General features: G+C 43.7%; 1 protein-coding gene across 1 annotated transcript in view; it reads left to right on the top strand.

Moving 5' to 3' along the window:
* The first annotated feature begins 1,378 nt into the window (after positions 1–1,378).
* The window catches only part of Selp (selectin P), a 33,269-nt gene continuing 17,993 nt past the window's right edge, over positions 1,379–16,654 (top strand). The window contains exons 1-6 of the mRNA XM_057770218.1: positions 1,379–1,410; positions 9,854–9,944; positions 11,854–12,240; positions 12,671–12,778; positions 13,275–13,460; positions 14,951–15,136. Coding sequence (XP_057626201.1) covers positions 1,408–1,410; positions 9,854–9,944; positions 11,854–12,240; positions 12,671–12,778; positions 13,275–13,460; positions 14,951–15,136 — 961 coding nt within the window. The 5' untranslated portion in view covers positions 1,379–1,407. The remainder of the gene's footprint in view (positions 1,411–9,853; positions 9,945–11,853; positions 12,241–12,670; positions 12,779–13,274; positions 13,461–14,950; positions 15,137–16,654) is intronic.

Raw genomic sequence — 16,654 nt, 5'->3', positions numbered from 1 at the left:
CCGTTTCATGCAATCTCTGAGTTCCCCTATCTTTTCTCTCTCAGTTTCCTTTACTCCTCTGTGGCTGTTCTCCATGACTACCTCCATAAACAGCTTTTCTACCTGACCTGTATTCTAAAGCTCTTTGCCTTGGTCCAAATCCCAAGTCATGAAAGCAGGTCCACACACTACTTAATCCACCTTTGCCTTTTGACTTTCTTCCAGTTCCTATCATCCCCAGTTCTGAACCTATCCATGCGATGTCTGTGAAGGAACCGTAACAATCCTAAAAAGAGTAGACAAAAATAATGGTCAAAACTATTAACTAAAAGTTGAGAAGGATAAATTATGTATTTTCTCTCCAATTTGATGTGAAACACTTGGTTTTTGATCTTGCCACTCATCTGGAAAGTGGCCATGATTAGCGACATTTGCGGAACACCTTCAGTGTGTCTGCTATTATTTCCATCCCTCTTCTTGTATCAATTCATGTAATTTCACAAAACCCGGGGAGGGAGGATCCACTATTATCATTCAGATTCCCAGTTGAGAAAATAGTGTAGAGAAACTCATTAATTTAGTGATTTGCCCAATAGAGGGCTACAGATGGGGAAGGAGTATAGGAATAGGGCCTCAAGAAGTTTAAACATTCACCCAAACCCTAACCATTGCATGACAGAATGTTTGGTCCCACATACCACACTCTCTATGAGAAGAGAAATACAAACCTTCCCTTTTCTACAGAGACAGGGTTAGGTTCTCGAGCCCTGTCTGGCCCAGAACTCTGAATCCTCTTCCTGCTCCCAAGTTCTGGGATTATAGGCATGTGCCACTACACTTGGGCCCGTGCCTGTTCCATAAGTCACTTTAAAACTGTTTCCGACAATATTCCTCAAGTGTCAGAAACTCTCACTGGGTTTTCCCTTTTCCACACCCTTAGCTTTTTGCTTCTATTTTCTGCTCTGTCCCCTCAGCAGGCTCCTGGAACCATACCATTCTCAGGCATCTCCCACTAACTGGAATTTACCCTGGGAATTTGTCATTAGTACAAAGCAAGTCTCCCAAACCTATGACCTTAGATTGGAACTTGTATGATAATCAAAGGAAATCTGACCTCTCGGGGCACGGGGACTCTTCCTGCTTTGCTCAGCCTGGGATGTCCAGGCATGATTCACACCTGCGCCTGTCTCCAGACAGTCCCCCGTGGAAGAAGTGACCCGCTGCTCCCTTGGCAACCGCATCTTCCAAGCTGCCAACTCTGATCCTGCAGTATCAACATTCTAACTTTAGGGGAAAGGCCGTGATAAATTTCTCAAAAGCGAATAGGAAGTTGTTTTTCCGAGGCAGCCTGACACCAAGGGGAAGCAGCAAAAGTATAAGAAGCGTGGCGTGGCCAGAAGGGAGAAAGCCAGTGGAGTCGTGGAGGAGATGGTAAGTTCATTTTCTCTGTGTGGGAAGTAGAGGAGTTAAAGCGGTTTCTGGCTGAAGGACTGAGGAAAGGTTCAGAAAGTAAGGAACAGCAATAGCCATGGGGCTTTATGTTGAATAGCCGGTTAGAGCTCGAGGATTATTTTCTCTCTTTTTGAAATGAGGTCTTATTTATTACCTTGGCGTGTTAAACTCTATCCTCCTGTCTCAGCTTCCTAGATAGGTAAGATCGTAGGTTCACATCACCATGCCTGGCTTGAAAGCATTTTTAAAAGCCTGCTGTTCATTTTGATTCTCCCAACAATCTTAGTAAGTTTGGATGATTTCTAGTTTACAGCTAGAACTGTTGTGGCTTACAGAGGGCAGGCATTTAACCAGTGGCTACATGCCTGTCAAGACTTGATGATGATGCCTTCTAGATCGCATTCTCTGGCTGCACACACTCTCCATGAGAAGAGATCTTGGCAAGATCGTCACCTCTTTGCTAAGTCTGCGGGTGTCTCTGGAATAAATGGAAGGCTGAGAAAGCGTGTTGGGGCATTTGAACATCTACAATTGAATAGCTGCTTAATCATCTTATTCTCAGGCTTCTTAACAGTTTCTCTAAGTCTCAGGAGTTCTCTGGAGCTAATCCATGAATATCCATGGGGTTCTGATCTAAATTTCTATCTTTAGTGTTACTAATTCAGTCTCCTCATCTACAAATGGGATGTAATAAAAATAATCTACATATAACATTCAATATCATAGTAGAAAAGAAATAAGATTGCACTGAAGGGCATTTATATCTCTAGCTACTATTTAAGAGAATGAGAAAACTCTGGAGGTATAGTGAGATTGGGACTGAGGGAAGATACAAAGGCAACCAGATATTTTGAAGTCAGTATAATGGCTCTGGATAAAACATGCATAGTTGGGATACTTCCATGTGCATTCCAATATACTAGGAGTATCACACATAGTCTCAGAATTTGAAATCTTCTAGTCTGTACCTAATGAGGGAGCAGGCAGATGTTCTCTTTTGGGCATTTTTCTGTAGCACTCCTGAAGAAAGCCATGCTTGCATGGGATACTTCCTCCTCCCTACTTCCCTGCAACACACCTTTGCAACCTCCTCCCCCCTGCCCCGTGTGTGTGTGTGTGTGTGTGTGTGTGTGTGTGTGTGTGTAGAAAAATAGAGACATGAGGATGGTGACATTTGAGGCTGCACTATTTAATGACCATGACATAAGCTGGGATTACTGGTGTATTTTTGCATGCCATTCTTCTGAATCAGTTGACGCAAGTGAATGAACCATCCATCTCTTCCTTCTATTCTTTTTGGCATCCTCTTCTATTTCAAATACATAAAAATATTTGATCATGGCATTGTTCAGGATTCTGATGGAAGCTACAATTTCTTTGCCTGGATGAAAAGACAAATATCCACGTAAGCTGACCTTTACAGACATCAGTAGGAGGTTCCTGGACTTCCAGGCAGGTTGCAGAAGACCCTTGGGACTTTCCCCACTATGTGTTATGGTCAGGTGCTCCTCAGCTCCCACCCTGAAAGCTGGATGCCTGCAGTGAAGTGCTAAGGACGAGCCCTGGGACTGGCCACAGCACTCCTTAGATAGCTTCCTCTCCAAGGGCATTTGTCTCTTAGGATTCAGAAACCTCAGTCTGTCTGTATGATATCTGCTTCATATTTAGACAGTGGCTTCAATGAGGACCCGAGGGAATCAAGTTAAGTTGTATCTCGTGGGATGGTGTTCAATCAGCTCACATGGAGCTGCTCCTGCTTAGGGATTAAGTTGTCCTGAGGTCTGACAAGGCGTCAGCAGGTCAAGGAGCAGCTCAGGATCACTTCCTGTGAACTTTCTAACCACTTCAGCCTCCAGTTTCTTCCAGTTTCTACTGATCCTTCTATTATTTCTATTCCATAGTGTTTTAGGCTGGCAATGAACTCTTTGAATGTGCATCATTAGAGCTCTGTGCATAGAAGATCATTAGTCAGATCACCAAAGAGATCTTGACTTTCACCTAATAGACAGTACTGAACAAGGTCCCCGGGCAGGCTGATTTTATACTGAGAGTCACTATATTGCCTTCCAGGTGTCTAATGCTTCTGCTGGAAGAGCAACACAGATACTCTACAGCATCAAATGCAGAGGAATCCTTCATGTTTTTAGGGATGTAGCTCAGCTAAGAACCTGTGGTCTTCTTGAAAATCAAAAATGTGCTTTATTTTAATGCTATTGTTTTGTTTTATACCATAACTCTGCCTAGTCTAATTTAAATATAGGCTTTGGTTCTGAGATAAGGGATTTGTCTTATTTCAATCTGAAATCTGTTGAACTTAGAGACGAGCTCATTTCTAGTGTTATTTTCCGGGGGTGGGGGGCGCTGCTGCGACATTGTCATCCCACCACCTCCATCCAGAAAGTCGAGGGCACTGAGGCCGGAACTGTTGCCATGCCTTATGATACCTGGGCTTTGCCACCCTGAGGTCGTATGTCTCTTCATCCCTGGTGAATCTCTTCCTTCCCGTCTCCGTTCCCATCGACAGCAGCCCATCAGTTCCTCTTTTACTTCAATCAGGACCATGGGAACGGCCTCTGCTTTTTGTATCTCAGTCTTCCTTCATGTTCCTACTCAATAACAACAGCCTTGTTAGGTACATTTTTTCATGGGGCTTCTCGATTCAGAACCCTGAAGATGGCTCCCTTTCTGATTAGCATCCAACACAAGACCTGTCCCCAAGCTACCTTTTCAGTTACTCTCTAGAGTCCCAGTTTTCAACATCAGCCAGAGCACAGCATAGTTCTTTTAAAGTTGTCCCCCGGCTTCTTTCTGTACCTACAATAAGAGCTCATCCCGTGCTTTGGCTCCAAGAGCCTGGAATCATCTTTCAACTACTTTCCTGGCACATTTGTTTGCTTCTACCCTATCCGTTCCAGCTGTATTCCTTTCTTTGTGTTGTTTGACCTTACGCTTGATCAAGGCTCTCGTGTTCTTCCTGCTGCCCACTTGACAGCTTTCTCTGATCGCTTTGCTGTTGGATTAAATAGCACCTTCCTGCAGAGGACTGCCTTGAGGTCCCCAGCTGACTGCTCCCCAGTCCCTCTGCCTACTTTAACTCTCACCTGACTTCTACGGCTGTACATCTTCATTTTGTTTAGTGCAACTACACACGTTCATTCTGAGGACAGATACTGAGTCCACTTTCGTGATTTTAACTCTTTTCCCTGGAAACGTGCCTGAGGTGTTTTAGGGACTTAGTTGTTGTTGGAATAACTAATGGAAAAATAACCCCCAGATGGCAACAAGAGAGTGGTTGTTTGGTATGGAAGAAAACGTGGTCTGGATAGCCAGACTACTCTAAGGGGAAAATTAAGGGGAACTGGGCTGATTCACATAGGTACTCTTGGAAGAAAAGTACAGGGAACATATAATACATTATGGAAATCATAGCATGTCTTATTATAACTTCATCATAGTAATGCAAGAAAGATTGGATAATTGAGGAGTAGTGGTAGGAAGAATTGTCAAACAGTAAGGGTTCATATTTTTAAGGGTCTTCTTTGTATATTTTGAAGAACTTGAATGTGTGGCTTAGAGACAAGGAACCATTGGCTTTTAAGTAGTAAAGCAATATAACAAATTATGTTAGAAATGTCATTCTGGCTGGGGATATGCCTCAATAGCAAAATACTTCCACAGCATTCATGAGGTCCTGTGTTTGATCCCAGCACCGCAAAGAGAGAGAGAGAGAGAGAGAGAGAGAGAGAGAGAGAGAGAGAGAGAGAGAAAAGAAAGATAATCATTTTGATTGCATTTTAGAGAAAGAATTAGCAGTAGTTAATTTTGAGAAATGAGGCCAATTAGAAGCTGATTTCTGAGGCCCGGAAAAGAAACAATGGCATGCAAGCCAGTCTGTGACAATCCGAGTGACAGTTTGGCTAGTGTCCAGGACTCTTGCCACACGGTAAAGTCATTAGGCTTCCACAACAGGTTGCTGTAAAAAGGGTTCAGACAAGGGAAAGATTTTTGGTCCTCCCTCCCTGCTCCTACCTGGAGGAGGAGTTCAGGTTGCCATGGAGATGTAGGCAGAGAAGCTCGGGTCAATGCTACTGCCGGGTATAAGAACCTGCATTGGTTGTGTGCCAGAGCCTTTCAGAGTCAGACCGCACCAGCACATTACGTTGAAACTTAATTTTCTTTTAAAGAGTGGTTGCTATGTCATGTTCTCTAGGCTTCCTGAGGCACACCACCTTTGGAACATCCCTCCAGCTCCCCACATCCCCTCCCCTCATTCCTACAACTTGTCTGTATGGAGTTTAGAGTCCGTCGGGCTTACCTGATCCCTGCTGGAGCTGTAGGAGAGAGAGCGTCCTGCTCTTGTTTCTCTCACATCAAGTAGAGTGAGGGAAAAGTGTCGGGGAGGGGGTGGTGTGCTTTTTGGAGGTTGCCTTATTTAGCAGACCTCTGCCCTATTTCCAGTCACTTTCTTACAATTATTATTTTATTTGTATTAGTTCATTTTGTTTATTTCATCATTCATTTGTATATCTATAAATCCATCATTCATTTTTAAAAAAAATATGCTTTATTGTGGATATTTAAATATACAGTATAATGTAACAGGATACATACAGGTAGCCAAGTGGTTTTCATTGCTTATTTTTAATTTTGTTTTTGTGGAAAGAATAGCTAAATCATATTTAACAAGAATGTATAGGTAGTATATTTTTATTACCTACAGTGGTCATGTTGCATATTGGGTTTCTAGACATGTCACTCAATAAATCTGTTACTTTAGTGAGTGGAGTAAATGGCAAGAATATTGTTTTTCAGATCTGTAAATTTTTTTTATTCAGACAGTCTCTAGTATAGCATATTGTATCAGAGGTATCAGATTATGATTATCATTTATCTACTAATTATCACATTTCCACGTGGTGTGAAGAGCTGAAATGACCCATGGATATGCTTATAGGCACCACAGTTAGCCAGCTGTTTCCAATGTTGCCATAGTTTCTTTGGAACCTGGCAACCTGCATGGTCTTGTGTCTGCTCAGTATTCATGTTGGGATCCTTATGCTCTAGAGCGACACCAGAAATGGAGATGCTGATTTGGGAACTTTTACAAATAGATGATCGTAAGGTCTAGAAAAGAGGAATAGAATCGTGGCAGCAGGAATACACCAAGGACAGAAAGTTGGAGTAGATCCAAAGGAACACTCAGAAAAAGAAACATCACATTAAGCAAAATGAATTGCCTACAGCAAATACTGGTGCACAGAGTTCAAGTAAGATAGAGGCGGAAAGCTGCCATTTAGTTGGGTGATGTGCAAGTTCATGATAAAGTTCAAGAGAGCAGTTTGATAAGAAGGTGGAAGCTGTGGGCTGGAAAACAACGAGGAGGCAGGGGAGTTGCGAACTAATAGCTGCAGAAGAAGCAGAGAGAGCCAAGAGGATATGGACGGGCAGACAAAGGTCAAAAAGGGGTACCACCTCTGCTTCTGAACTGCTGCACTGTGGTCCCCTCTCTGTGGCCATGGGACCCCTGTATGTTGGTCCCTCTTCATACAAATGGGAGGCTAAGAGGCCAAGCTTCTCAGACTTTCTGCTCCCTCCTTGACTCTGCCCTAGCTCTAAGTAGCATTGCCGATAACCAGGGTGCTTACACAAGGTTTGGGCAGTCACAGGATGTTATTCTAATGACCCAGTCAGGCTCAGACTCTTTTCAGACACTTACAGTTTGAAGCAGTCTGCCAGACAGCCTTAAAGATTAGCAGAGCACATGCCGCTTCACCTAGAGAGGCATTTTCTCTTGTTACAATACTTCTTGATTGGTCAGATACACAGGGTCCTTAACTCTTTAGAGTCCTAGGTCCCTTTGCTCCCTAAAGCCGTCCTGTAAAGCAGGAGCAGGTATAAAAGGCTGCCATCAGCCAAAAAGACATTTCCAAGGAAAGCTGATTACGAAGTAAAAGCTTTCAAATACTACCATGCTTCATACCCACATAAAAGTCCTGTCAGCTACCACTAAGTCAACAGGCAACCTTACTATTGACACAGGGGTTTGATTTGGGGGTCTATTAAGTATGATCAGAGTAAGGAGGTTCACATGATCATGGTGGCTTAATTCCAGCACATGGGAGATGGAGGCAGGAGGCTGAGGAACTGGCTACATAGCAAGTTTAAAGTTAACTTCGACTTATATAAGAATTAGCACAAATGAATTACTGGATCCATGAGCCTTTTGGAAGGAGTCTAATTGCTGCAGATAAACATTTTCTTTACCAGTTCCACAGTTCATGATCTTTGTAAGACTAAGAATTGATATATTGATCTGATGTGCACTTAGCTAGCCAAGTTGGGAAAAATCACTTATACTCAGTGATGGGATGTGGTGATCGTCCCTTAGTAGACCAGAACACCTACTGCGGAATGCCATGGAAATGCAGAATTGATTCGGCAGGGACCCTTGCATCTCCTATGGGACTGAAATAGCTCAGGAAGATGAGTCCTGGTATTTGATGATCTTGAAGAACAGAAGTGTCGAGATGAAACAGGATGCACAGACGTTTGTGTCCTCCTTTTATGATGTTAGGACTTCAATGAAGCACCACAATTTTCTAAAACTTTATGTTTCCTCAAACCACTCTCCTCTCTCTCTCTCTCTCTCTCTCTCTCTCTCTCTCTCTCTCTCTCTCTCTCTCTCACACACACACACACACACACACACACACATACACACACAGATGTTTACACATACACACAACTGGTACAATAGAGAATCAGCTGGAGAAATTTAAATAAAATCTTGTTTTAAAGTTTGTACAAATAAACGGACAACTTAGAATGGAGAGTACCTCTATTGAGGGTTTTATTTAAACAAAAGCTTATTTAAAAGTTGAAATAAGTTAATACAGAAAACAATGAGTAGATTTGGGCACAGTGATTTTTTTTTAAAAAAAGTTAGAAGTCGCATCAGCTCACTCTCCTCATGCCTCCTTTAGGCAGACCCCAGCACCTAAAATGCCTAGATATATCATTAGTGGGACAAGTCACAAGGGTCCAGGTGGAAACACAATGAATTTAAAACTGTCATGTTCCTCAGGGTGGAACCCAGCCGAGGGTCAAAGCCAATACTGGGCCCTGCATTGGGCTACATTGCTGTTTATCTGTAAAAGCTTTTCTTCGTATCTCCAGAACTTTGGCAAACTGCGTCACCTCCCCTCCTTTTAAAGTGGAGAGTTAAAGATTTTCTTCATAAATTTTGAAATTAAGTTTAGATTTCCAGCATATTATAAACATAGCTCTTTAAAAAGCTGTTGTATTTTGTCTTAACTGCTGGAATGATGCAAACCCAAGAAACATGTGATAACACGGACATTTCTACTATTCTCTTTGTCTCCTTAGCTACTGACCCCCATTTTATTTCCTCTACAGAATCTTAAGCTAATCTAATTTTAAACACAATGTCTTTTCTGCTTATTTATAAAAATATAATAAATAAAAACTAAAATATCTTTAATTATCTGGAACCATAATTCTCTGAAAGTTAATTTTTTAAAAAATGTCACCTACATGGCAATTATTTTTAGAACACAATTAACTGTGATGAATATAGTACCATTGGAGAGACGACCATGCAGAGGTCAGTTGACTAGTGTGCTGGCTTGTGAGGACACTCTACCTACCCAAAGGAGCCAGAATTCAGAGACTCCAGGGTGGACAATGCCAAGCTGGCCAAGTCACCCACCACTGTCCGGGAGACTTGCTTTGGTTTGAGTTGTGCATGTCTTGGTATCTGGAGCTTGTGGCCAGCAGGGCATCTGCCCCTTAAGACATATGCCGTCCCACACTATGTCCTGCATCTCGTACTGTGTATGGTAGCAGTACTGTCTGAGCAATACAGAATTTTTCTACAGTCATTTTAGTTAGCTATTTTTCTGAAGGAGTAGAAACCCTGCATTTAAATACAAAACCATTGTTTTCACGTTGATCATAACATTAGAGCGGCTTTGGAGGCAGCTTGGACAAGCCTCATACTCCACATCCTCAAAGGCAATGCTCTGTGAGTTTGAACCCTTAGGGGTTTATGAATGTAAAAATGTCAAGTAGACAGCTTCTGTGTCTAAGTCAGCAATTTTCATTTGTAAAATATGATTTAGATGTTACAAATTCAGTATTGCTGTGTGTAATAATAGCTTGGACAAGATGAGCATTTCTAGAACTTACCTGTCTGAACTCATCTCTAAAGGCCAATAGATTTGATATGCCCTTCACAGCCTCGTTATGGTGGGTCGGGAGTGTTGAAAAAGTAGAAGGAAGGGGAAGGTCCACAACACCTTCCTGCTGGAGATAAGAATTATCCCAGTGATTCTCAGCCGAATTTCTACAGTCGCATTGGTTGTTTGTAGGTACTAAAAGGAAATTTTCTGTTTTGTTTCAGGCCGGCTGCCTAAAAGCTTCCTGGAAGCCAAGACTCCAGAGTGCGGTCCTCGGAGCTGCTCAGCTTATCTGGTTCATTGCTTTGATCTCTGGTAAATACTAGGTGAACTTTCACCTGACCTGAGTATTCAGGAGTGATCCCAGGGTCAAATGGGAGTAGTTTGGGATGGTAGCCTGCTGTGAGGCATGGGAAACCATTCACACCCAGGGGCCTGGAAGAAATACACAGCAGACACTATCACACTGAACCACAGGGATGCTGGATGGATCAGCATCATCTAGACAGGACTAGCACAGGCCACAATATTCTCAGTGACTCACAGCATTATTTCAGTTTTTTTAAACATAATTTTGGGGGTGGAAAGATGACTCAACAGTTAAGGTCACCTGCTGTTTTTCCACAGGACCCAGGCTTAGTTTCCAGCACCCATGTCAAGTGGCTTACAACTTCCTGTAATCCAGTTCCTGGGGACCTGACATTCTCCTGACTCAGACAATGCCTATACACAAGTGGTGCACATAAACCCACATGAGCACACACACATACAAACAAAAATAAGTCTTTTTAAAAAAAATAAAAGTGAATTTCTTCAAAGTCAAAGTAAACGATTTAGTATATAATATTAATACATTAATCACTGTCTTTAGTTGCTGGAAACAACAGTGCAATCCTAGCTGCACCAAAATAAATCTCCTCTCTTACTATGTAAACCAGGTTGGCCTCAAGCTTGTGATCCCTCTGCCTCAGCCTCCCAGTTCGGTAAGGAAGGTTGAGGTTACAAGTGTGTACCACCATGCTTGCCTGCCTCCTAAAGGCAAAACACCACCACCGAGGCGCTATTGAAGAAAGTTGAAATATGGCAGATCTCATGGGTCAAATAGAAACAGAATTTTATAAACAGGAAGGGAGTCGTTTCCAGGTCTGATTGCTGGCATTGTCCACCTCTTCTGGGGAACTGGCCTCTTCTGCCCCATGAGTTCCCACGGGTTCCAATAACAACCTCTGTATCAAAGGGACATACTTTATTTATTTTGTTTTTATATCACAAGCACTTACAAGGAAGGGTCCATTTTAATGCATGAATAAGTAGATTTGGAAGAGGTAATTTATCAGGGAGAAACAGCTAAGAGAAGTAAAGTGTGTGGCGGCAAGAAGGGAGATGTTTCCAAGCCTAACCCTACAGCAGTCCACGAATTCAGCGGGCATCTACTTACTGCATTATCAGTAGGATTCGACCACTGTGATTCATGATGAGAATCTGGGGCTAAAAGGGCCCACAACCAACCAGACTCACATTGGTGGGTATGGGTCACATCACAGAAACAGGTCTTACAACATGGGGCTAGAAAAGAAGTGGTAGCCTGGAGGAAGAAGGGCGAAGTGTACCTGAATCTACAAAGGGAAACAGAAAAGGGGAAATTTACCAGGAATGAAGGGGAGCTTAGCCAACATATTAGGACAACTACAAGGGAAGGCAAAGGAGGAGCCAGGCATGGCGGTGCATGCTTGTGATCCCGGTACTTGGGAGGCTGAGGCGGAGTTCCAGGCCAGCCTGAGCTATGCTGTAAGATCGTGACTCAACAAAACAAAACAGGTGTTCTGTAAGGAAGAAAGTAAGCATGGTGGGCACCAAGATTGAGCAGTGGGAGGCTCCAGATTACAAGGCTTCTCATTTCCATCACACGTTCATGTGCTGCCTAATGTGAGCTTGGACAAGCCATGTACCTGTCTCCTTAACTGATGAAACAAGAGTAGACTGGCTAAGTGCTAAGCTCCCCCCTGTCTCTGCTATCTTGGGATCACCAATCTTTAAACATCCAAAATCTTAAAAGTGGAAAATAGAACACTCCTTTTCCCTTAAATAACACCAGGCAGAAAACAGACTTGTTCTTGGCATCTTTCTCCTGGTGACATTCATCTTACTCTCAGAAATAAGCTTAGAATCAGGCTCCATCAGTGAGGGATACTAACGAATGTTTATTTCCCACCCTTCCCCCCAGAGTTTGTAAATCAGAAGGAAGTGGCAGCGTGGACCTATAACTACAGCATAAAGGCATACCCGTGGAATTACTCTCGGGCATTCTGCCAGAGGCACTTCACAGACTTAGTGGCCATCCAGAACAAGAATGAAATCGCGCACCTCAATGATGTCATCCCGTACTTCAACTCTTACTACTGGATTGGGATCCGAAAGATCAATAATAAGTGGACCTGGGTGGGAACCAATAAGACGCTCACAAAGGAGGCTGAGAACTGGGCTGACAATGAGCCCAATAACAAGAGGAACAACCAGGACTGCGTGGAGATCTACATCAAGAGTAACTCGGCCCCCGGCAAGTGGAACGATGAGCCCTGCTCCAAACGCAAGCGGGCCCTGTGCTACACAGGTGAGGCCTCCCCTGGGCGCGTGTCACTCTTTGGAAATACTAAATGTGTCATCCAACAAGAGCGTTGCAATACTCCTATGGTGAAGTTAGGACTGGAAACCCTGCCGTCTAGCACTTTTCCGTACCCGTATGCATTAGCGTAAGATGGTCCAGATCGAGAGGAAGTTTGTCACTGTTCCTAAGAGACACCACTGAAGCGAATACCCACTAGGACTGAATGCCAATCACACGATCACTTTGTGTAGTTGTGTATACGTCGATAGTTTATTTAGTGTTGTCACTTTTAGTCCTCGGGCACTATATCAGCCAGGCCCTTCTGTTGCTCCTATTGTGGCAATGCCTTTCACCGGGCGTAGGGCGGCCCTCTACATGGCTCCCGAAAGGGTGGAGTCACAGCCGTGTGATTCTGACCTCTCTTGTATCCACGCAGCCTCCTGCCAGGACATGTCCTGCAACAAGCAAGGGGAGTGTATTGAGACCATCGGGAACTACACCTGCTCCTGCTACCCCGGCTTCTATGGGCCAGAGTGCGAATACGGTGAGGCTGGGGCTTGGGTGGTGTTGCTTTGGCAACTGATCTTTTGTGAGAGATGATGCCAGGAAGCAACTGGATGTCTAGAGAGGATGGAGCTTCTCTAGACAATAAGGGCGAGTGGGAAATCCCCTCTGCTGTCTGTCTGCCCGCTCCACACAGTTATCCCAAAACACCCGGGATAAAAATCACTTTATTTTTGGAGAGACCATTCACTCATAATATTTCAAGGAATAAAAGAGAAATACAAAGACAAGAAGATAAAATGAGAGCCTTAATGTTTAATTTTGCCTCTTTGAAATAAAAAAGACAGTGAGTGAATTGAGCTGTCCAGAAAGGTGATTATTGTCTAAGATGCTGGCAATGCTAAGGAACCCGGTTAAGAAGGAGGACTTGGGTTAGGAGTCTAAGAAGGGAGAATAAAGAAAGCTGTGACTCACTCTGGGTAGCAGAGCTTTTAAGTCTACATGAGAAAAAAAATCAGCATTTTTGTCCCCCACAGTCCAAGAGTGTGGGAAGTTTGACCTTCCTCAACATGCGCTTGTGAACTGCAGCCACCCTCAGGGAGACTTTGCTTTCAGCTCACAGTGTGATTTCCGCTGTGTGGAAGGGTACGAACTGGATGGAGCCAGAAAGCTGGAATGTTTGGCTTCTGGAATCTGGACAAATAAACCCCCGCAGTGTAAAGGTAGGCAGACCTTATTTTTTCCATCCTCATTAAATAATTGGAGTTTGGGGGACTACATCCGCGGGTAATGCACGTTCCCTTAAGAACTTGCAAAGTCGGGACTGAAAAGATGGCTCAGTGGTTAAGAGCGCTGGTTGCTCTTCCAGAGGATCCAGGTTCAATTCCCATCATACACATGATGGTTGATAGCGACCTGTAACTCAGTTCCAAGGGTTTTTTTGGCCTCGGCAGGAACCAAGCAAACATGTAGTGTACTGACATACATGCAGGCAAAATACCCATACACATAAAATATTTTAAAGTAAACAAAAATTTAAAAAATTAAAACTTGAGAAGACAATAAAGATCTAAATTAGCTGGAAATTCTAGTTACCACAATTATTAGTCAATCAGGTTAACCCTATTTTCATTTTCGTGGAGCATCTCCTACCTACATAGAGGTGGTAGCTTAATTTTTTTTATTTGTTGGCAAAAGCATTGGGAAGGAACTCCTTCCCTTTTGTTCCTTGTAGAGTGAACTTTGAACAATGATGAGAACTTGGGATTGAGCGTATATCATTGTTTCTTAAGCAAAAAACATGGCTCTTTGGATCTCTGAACAGTCATTGAACTCCACTTAACCAAGAAAGACCTTGCCCGCCACTTTGGGAAAGTATGAATGCCACAGGATCCCAGAGCTTCCAAAACACAGATGGGACTCATCCCAGCATGAACGCCATGCCTCTGTGCTCACTCTTGGCCTCCTAGTGCTCAGCCCTGAGCAGTGCTGAAGGAGGAAGCATGGCCAGCATCTGGCCTACAGGATCACCCAGCGGTAGTGAAGCTGGAGCTTTGGTACAAAGAGGGACTCGCTTGAGTTGGCCAGAGATGGAGCGATGGGGTACCTAGGGGTGGGACAAGCTCCAGTCCCAGAATGTAAGAGCAAATGTCATTGAGATATATAATATCCATTCTACCCCGTCTTAGCTGGGGCATAGATGAAGCTAGTCATCTTGAGGAGAAGCCATTCTAAATTGTCAATTTTTAATTTTTCTTCCTTCAGCTACTGAGCTGGTTGGTTTAAATCTGGGATGGGAAAGCAGTATCAGTCTGAGGAAAAACAAAGGACTGATTTAGCTACAACAAAAATAGAAAAATCTACTCTTTCCCCAAATCATATACCACAAGTAGTTTCAGAATGTATTGGTATTGTCCGTATGTTTCATATGTAAGAGGGCAAATACATCAATGTATGGGCCTTCAGGATCAGACTTGAAACACACAAAGCATAAAGAATGTTAAGGCCAAAGCTTGGAGGACTCTGTGTTCAGACGCTCAGGTCACTCTGAGGATTGATATTCCGTATCAGGTTGGTTAGAGTATCCTGGTCCCCACATCTTCCCAGCTCCATCTGTGTTTCCACAGGCAGATCTATACAGTTCTCTGTGGGTGTGGTTTCCCTCCATGTTGGGTATTTTCCCTTCTCATTATCATTTGGTTTTTCTGTTAAGCTGTACAGTGCCAGAGCCTGGAAAGCCCTGTCCATGGAGACATGGACTGCATGCACCCACTTGCTGCTTTTGCCTACGGCTCCCGCTGTAAATTTGAGTGCCATCCTGGATATCAAGTGAAGGGTTCAGACACACTCCATTGCACTGGGTCTGGTCAGTGGACTGGACCATCGCCAACCTGTGAAGGTAAGATTAATTTTATCAGCTCTCGATATAACCTAGATGGAGTTATGCCATGGTAGACATGACTAAGGGCTCTTAAGGACAAAGACAGCCTCCTCTAGGATCATACTTGTTCAATCTCGGGAGCTTGGAGATTTCTCATCTGTGAAACGAGGCTAAGAATTGCTGGGTACATTGTGAGAATTAAGCATATGAAAGGCACACAGTGAAGTAGCATGCGTAAGCAGGATGTGGTGTCACATGTCTGTAGTCTCAGCACTTGAGAGTCTCAGACAGTAGGGCTTCTGTAAATTAAATGTTAACCTGGATTGCACAGTGAGTTGGAGGCAAGCTTGGGCGCATAATAATACTCTGTCTGAAACATAAATTAAAATAAAGAGAAGACAAAGGAAAGAGAAGAAATGGCAAGGATAAAATACAAAGGAGAGACTTGGGCACTTGCTCACTTCAGCCTCTGCCTATTTCAACCACATCCCCTTCCTGTCCCACTGGCATGTGTGCTCTGCAGGGCAATATCCTACACTTGACAAGCTAAAACAGTAGCTATGGGATAATGAGACATGGGCTCAAAATCTCTGGAGATGGACTCTGCACAGGAATGAAGGAACCTGCATTAAAGAACAGCTCTGGTGCAAACCCGGGTGATTACATAATACATGAAGACTGAGCCGTGCGCAGCTGCTTCATCCCTTCAACTTATAGGGTGGAGACGGGGAGGGAAACTAGGAGATTGAAGGTTGGATTACTAAACTCCCGGATCTGGATGACAAGCCCAGCTCAAGTAGTGAGCTGTGAGACTTCTGGGAGGGTCTAAGGCACTGGTTCAGTGGGTAAAGCACTTGCTGTAAGCCTGAATACCTGAATTTGGCTTCTCAGAATCAGCATAAAAGCCAAGGGTGGTGACATGTGATTATAACCTCAGCATTTGGACTGGGGAGCTACAGACCAGAAGATCCCTTGGGTTTGCTGACCAGCCAGTCTGGCTGCAGCAGCGAAACCCAGGCTCAATAAGAATCTCAGAAATAAGGTGGAGAGTGATAGAGACAGACACCTGACACCAACCTGTGGCAGTCATGTGTGCATGAGAGAGAGAGAGAGAGAGAGAGAGAGAGAGAGAGAGAGGCAGGCATACACCTCAACACATAGACTTTAGGGAGATTATATGACATTTCTGATTCCCATTTTTCTTGATAATAAAATAGAAGAAGAGCACTAGAGGACATTTGGCCCTTACGTGCTCTGCTTCTGTAAAAACTAGAGGTGAGGGTGTGAAAGGGTGGTCTGTGTTCTCAGATCTGCACACGTACCTAGAGGCATACCGTCCCCACAGAAGGGTTTGAGGAAACTGGTCCTTATGAGAACTGGGGTCATTCAGGGTATAACCGTGTGCAGGAACTCACTTTGAGCTGCACTCCCTTGGCAAACAATGTGATTCGGATGACATCCTGTGTTCTAAGACACGGGTCACTTGGAATCATCATCCAGCACGGGGTCAGAGCATCCTCAGTAGCTACACTATGC

Source organism: Chionomys nivalis, chromosome 5 (genome assembly GCF_950005125.1).
Source record: "Chionomys nivalis chromosome 5, mChiNiv1.1, whole genome shotgun sequence".
Lineage (NCBI taxonomy): Eukaryota > Metazoa > Chordata > Mammalia > Rodentia > Cricetidae > Chionomys > Chionomys nivalis.
This window is presented reverse-complemented; position numbering and strand designations above follow the sequence as displayed.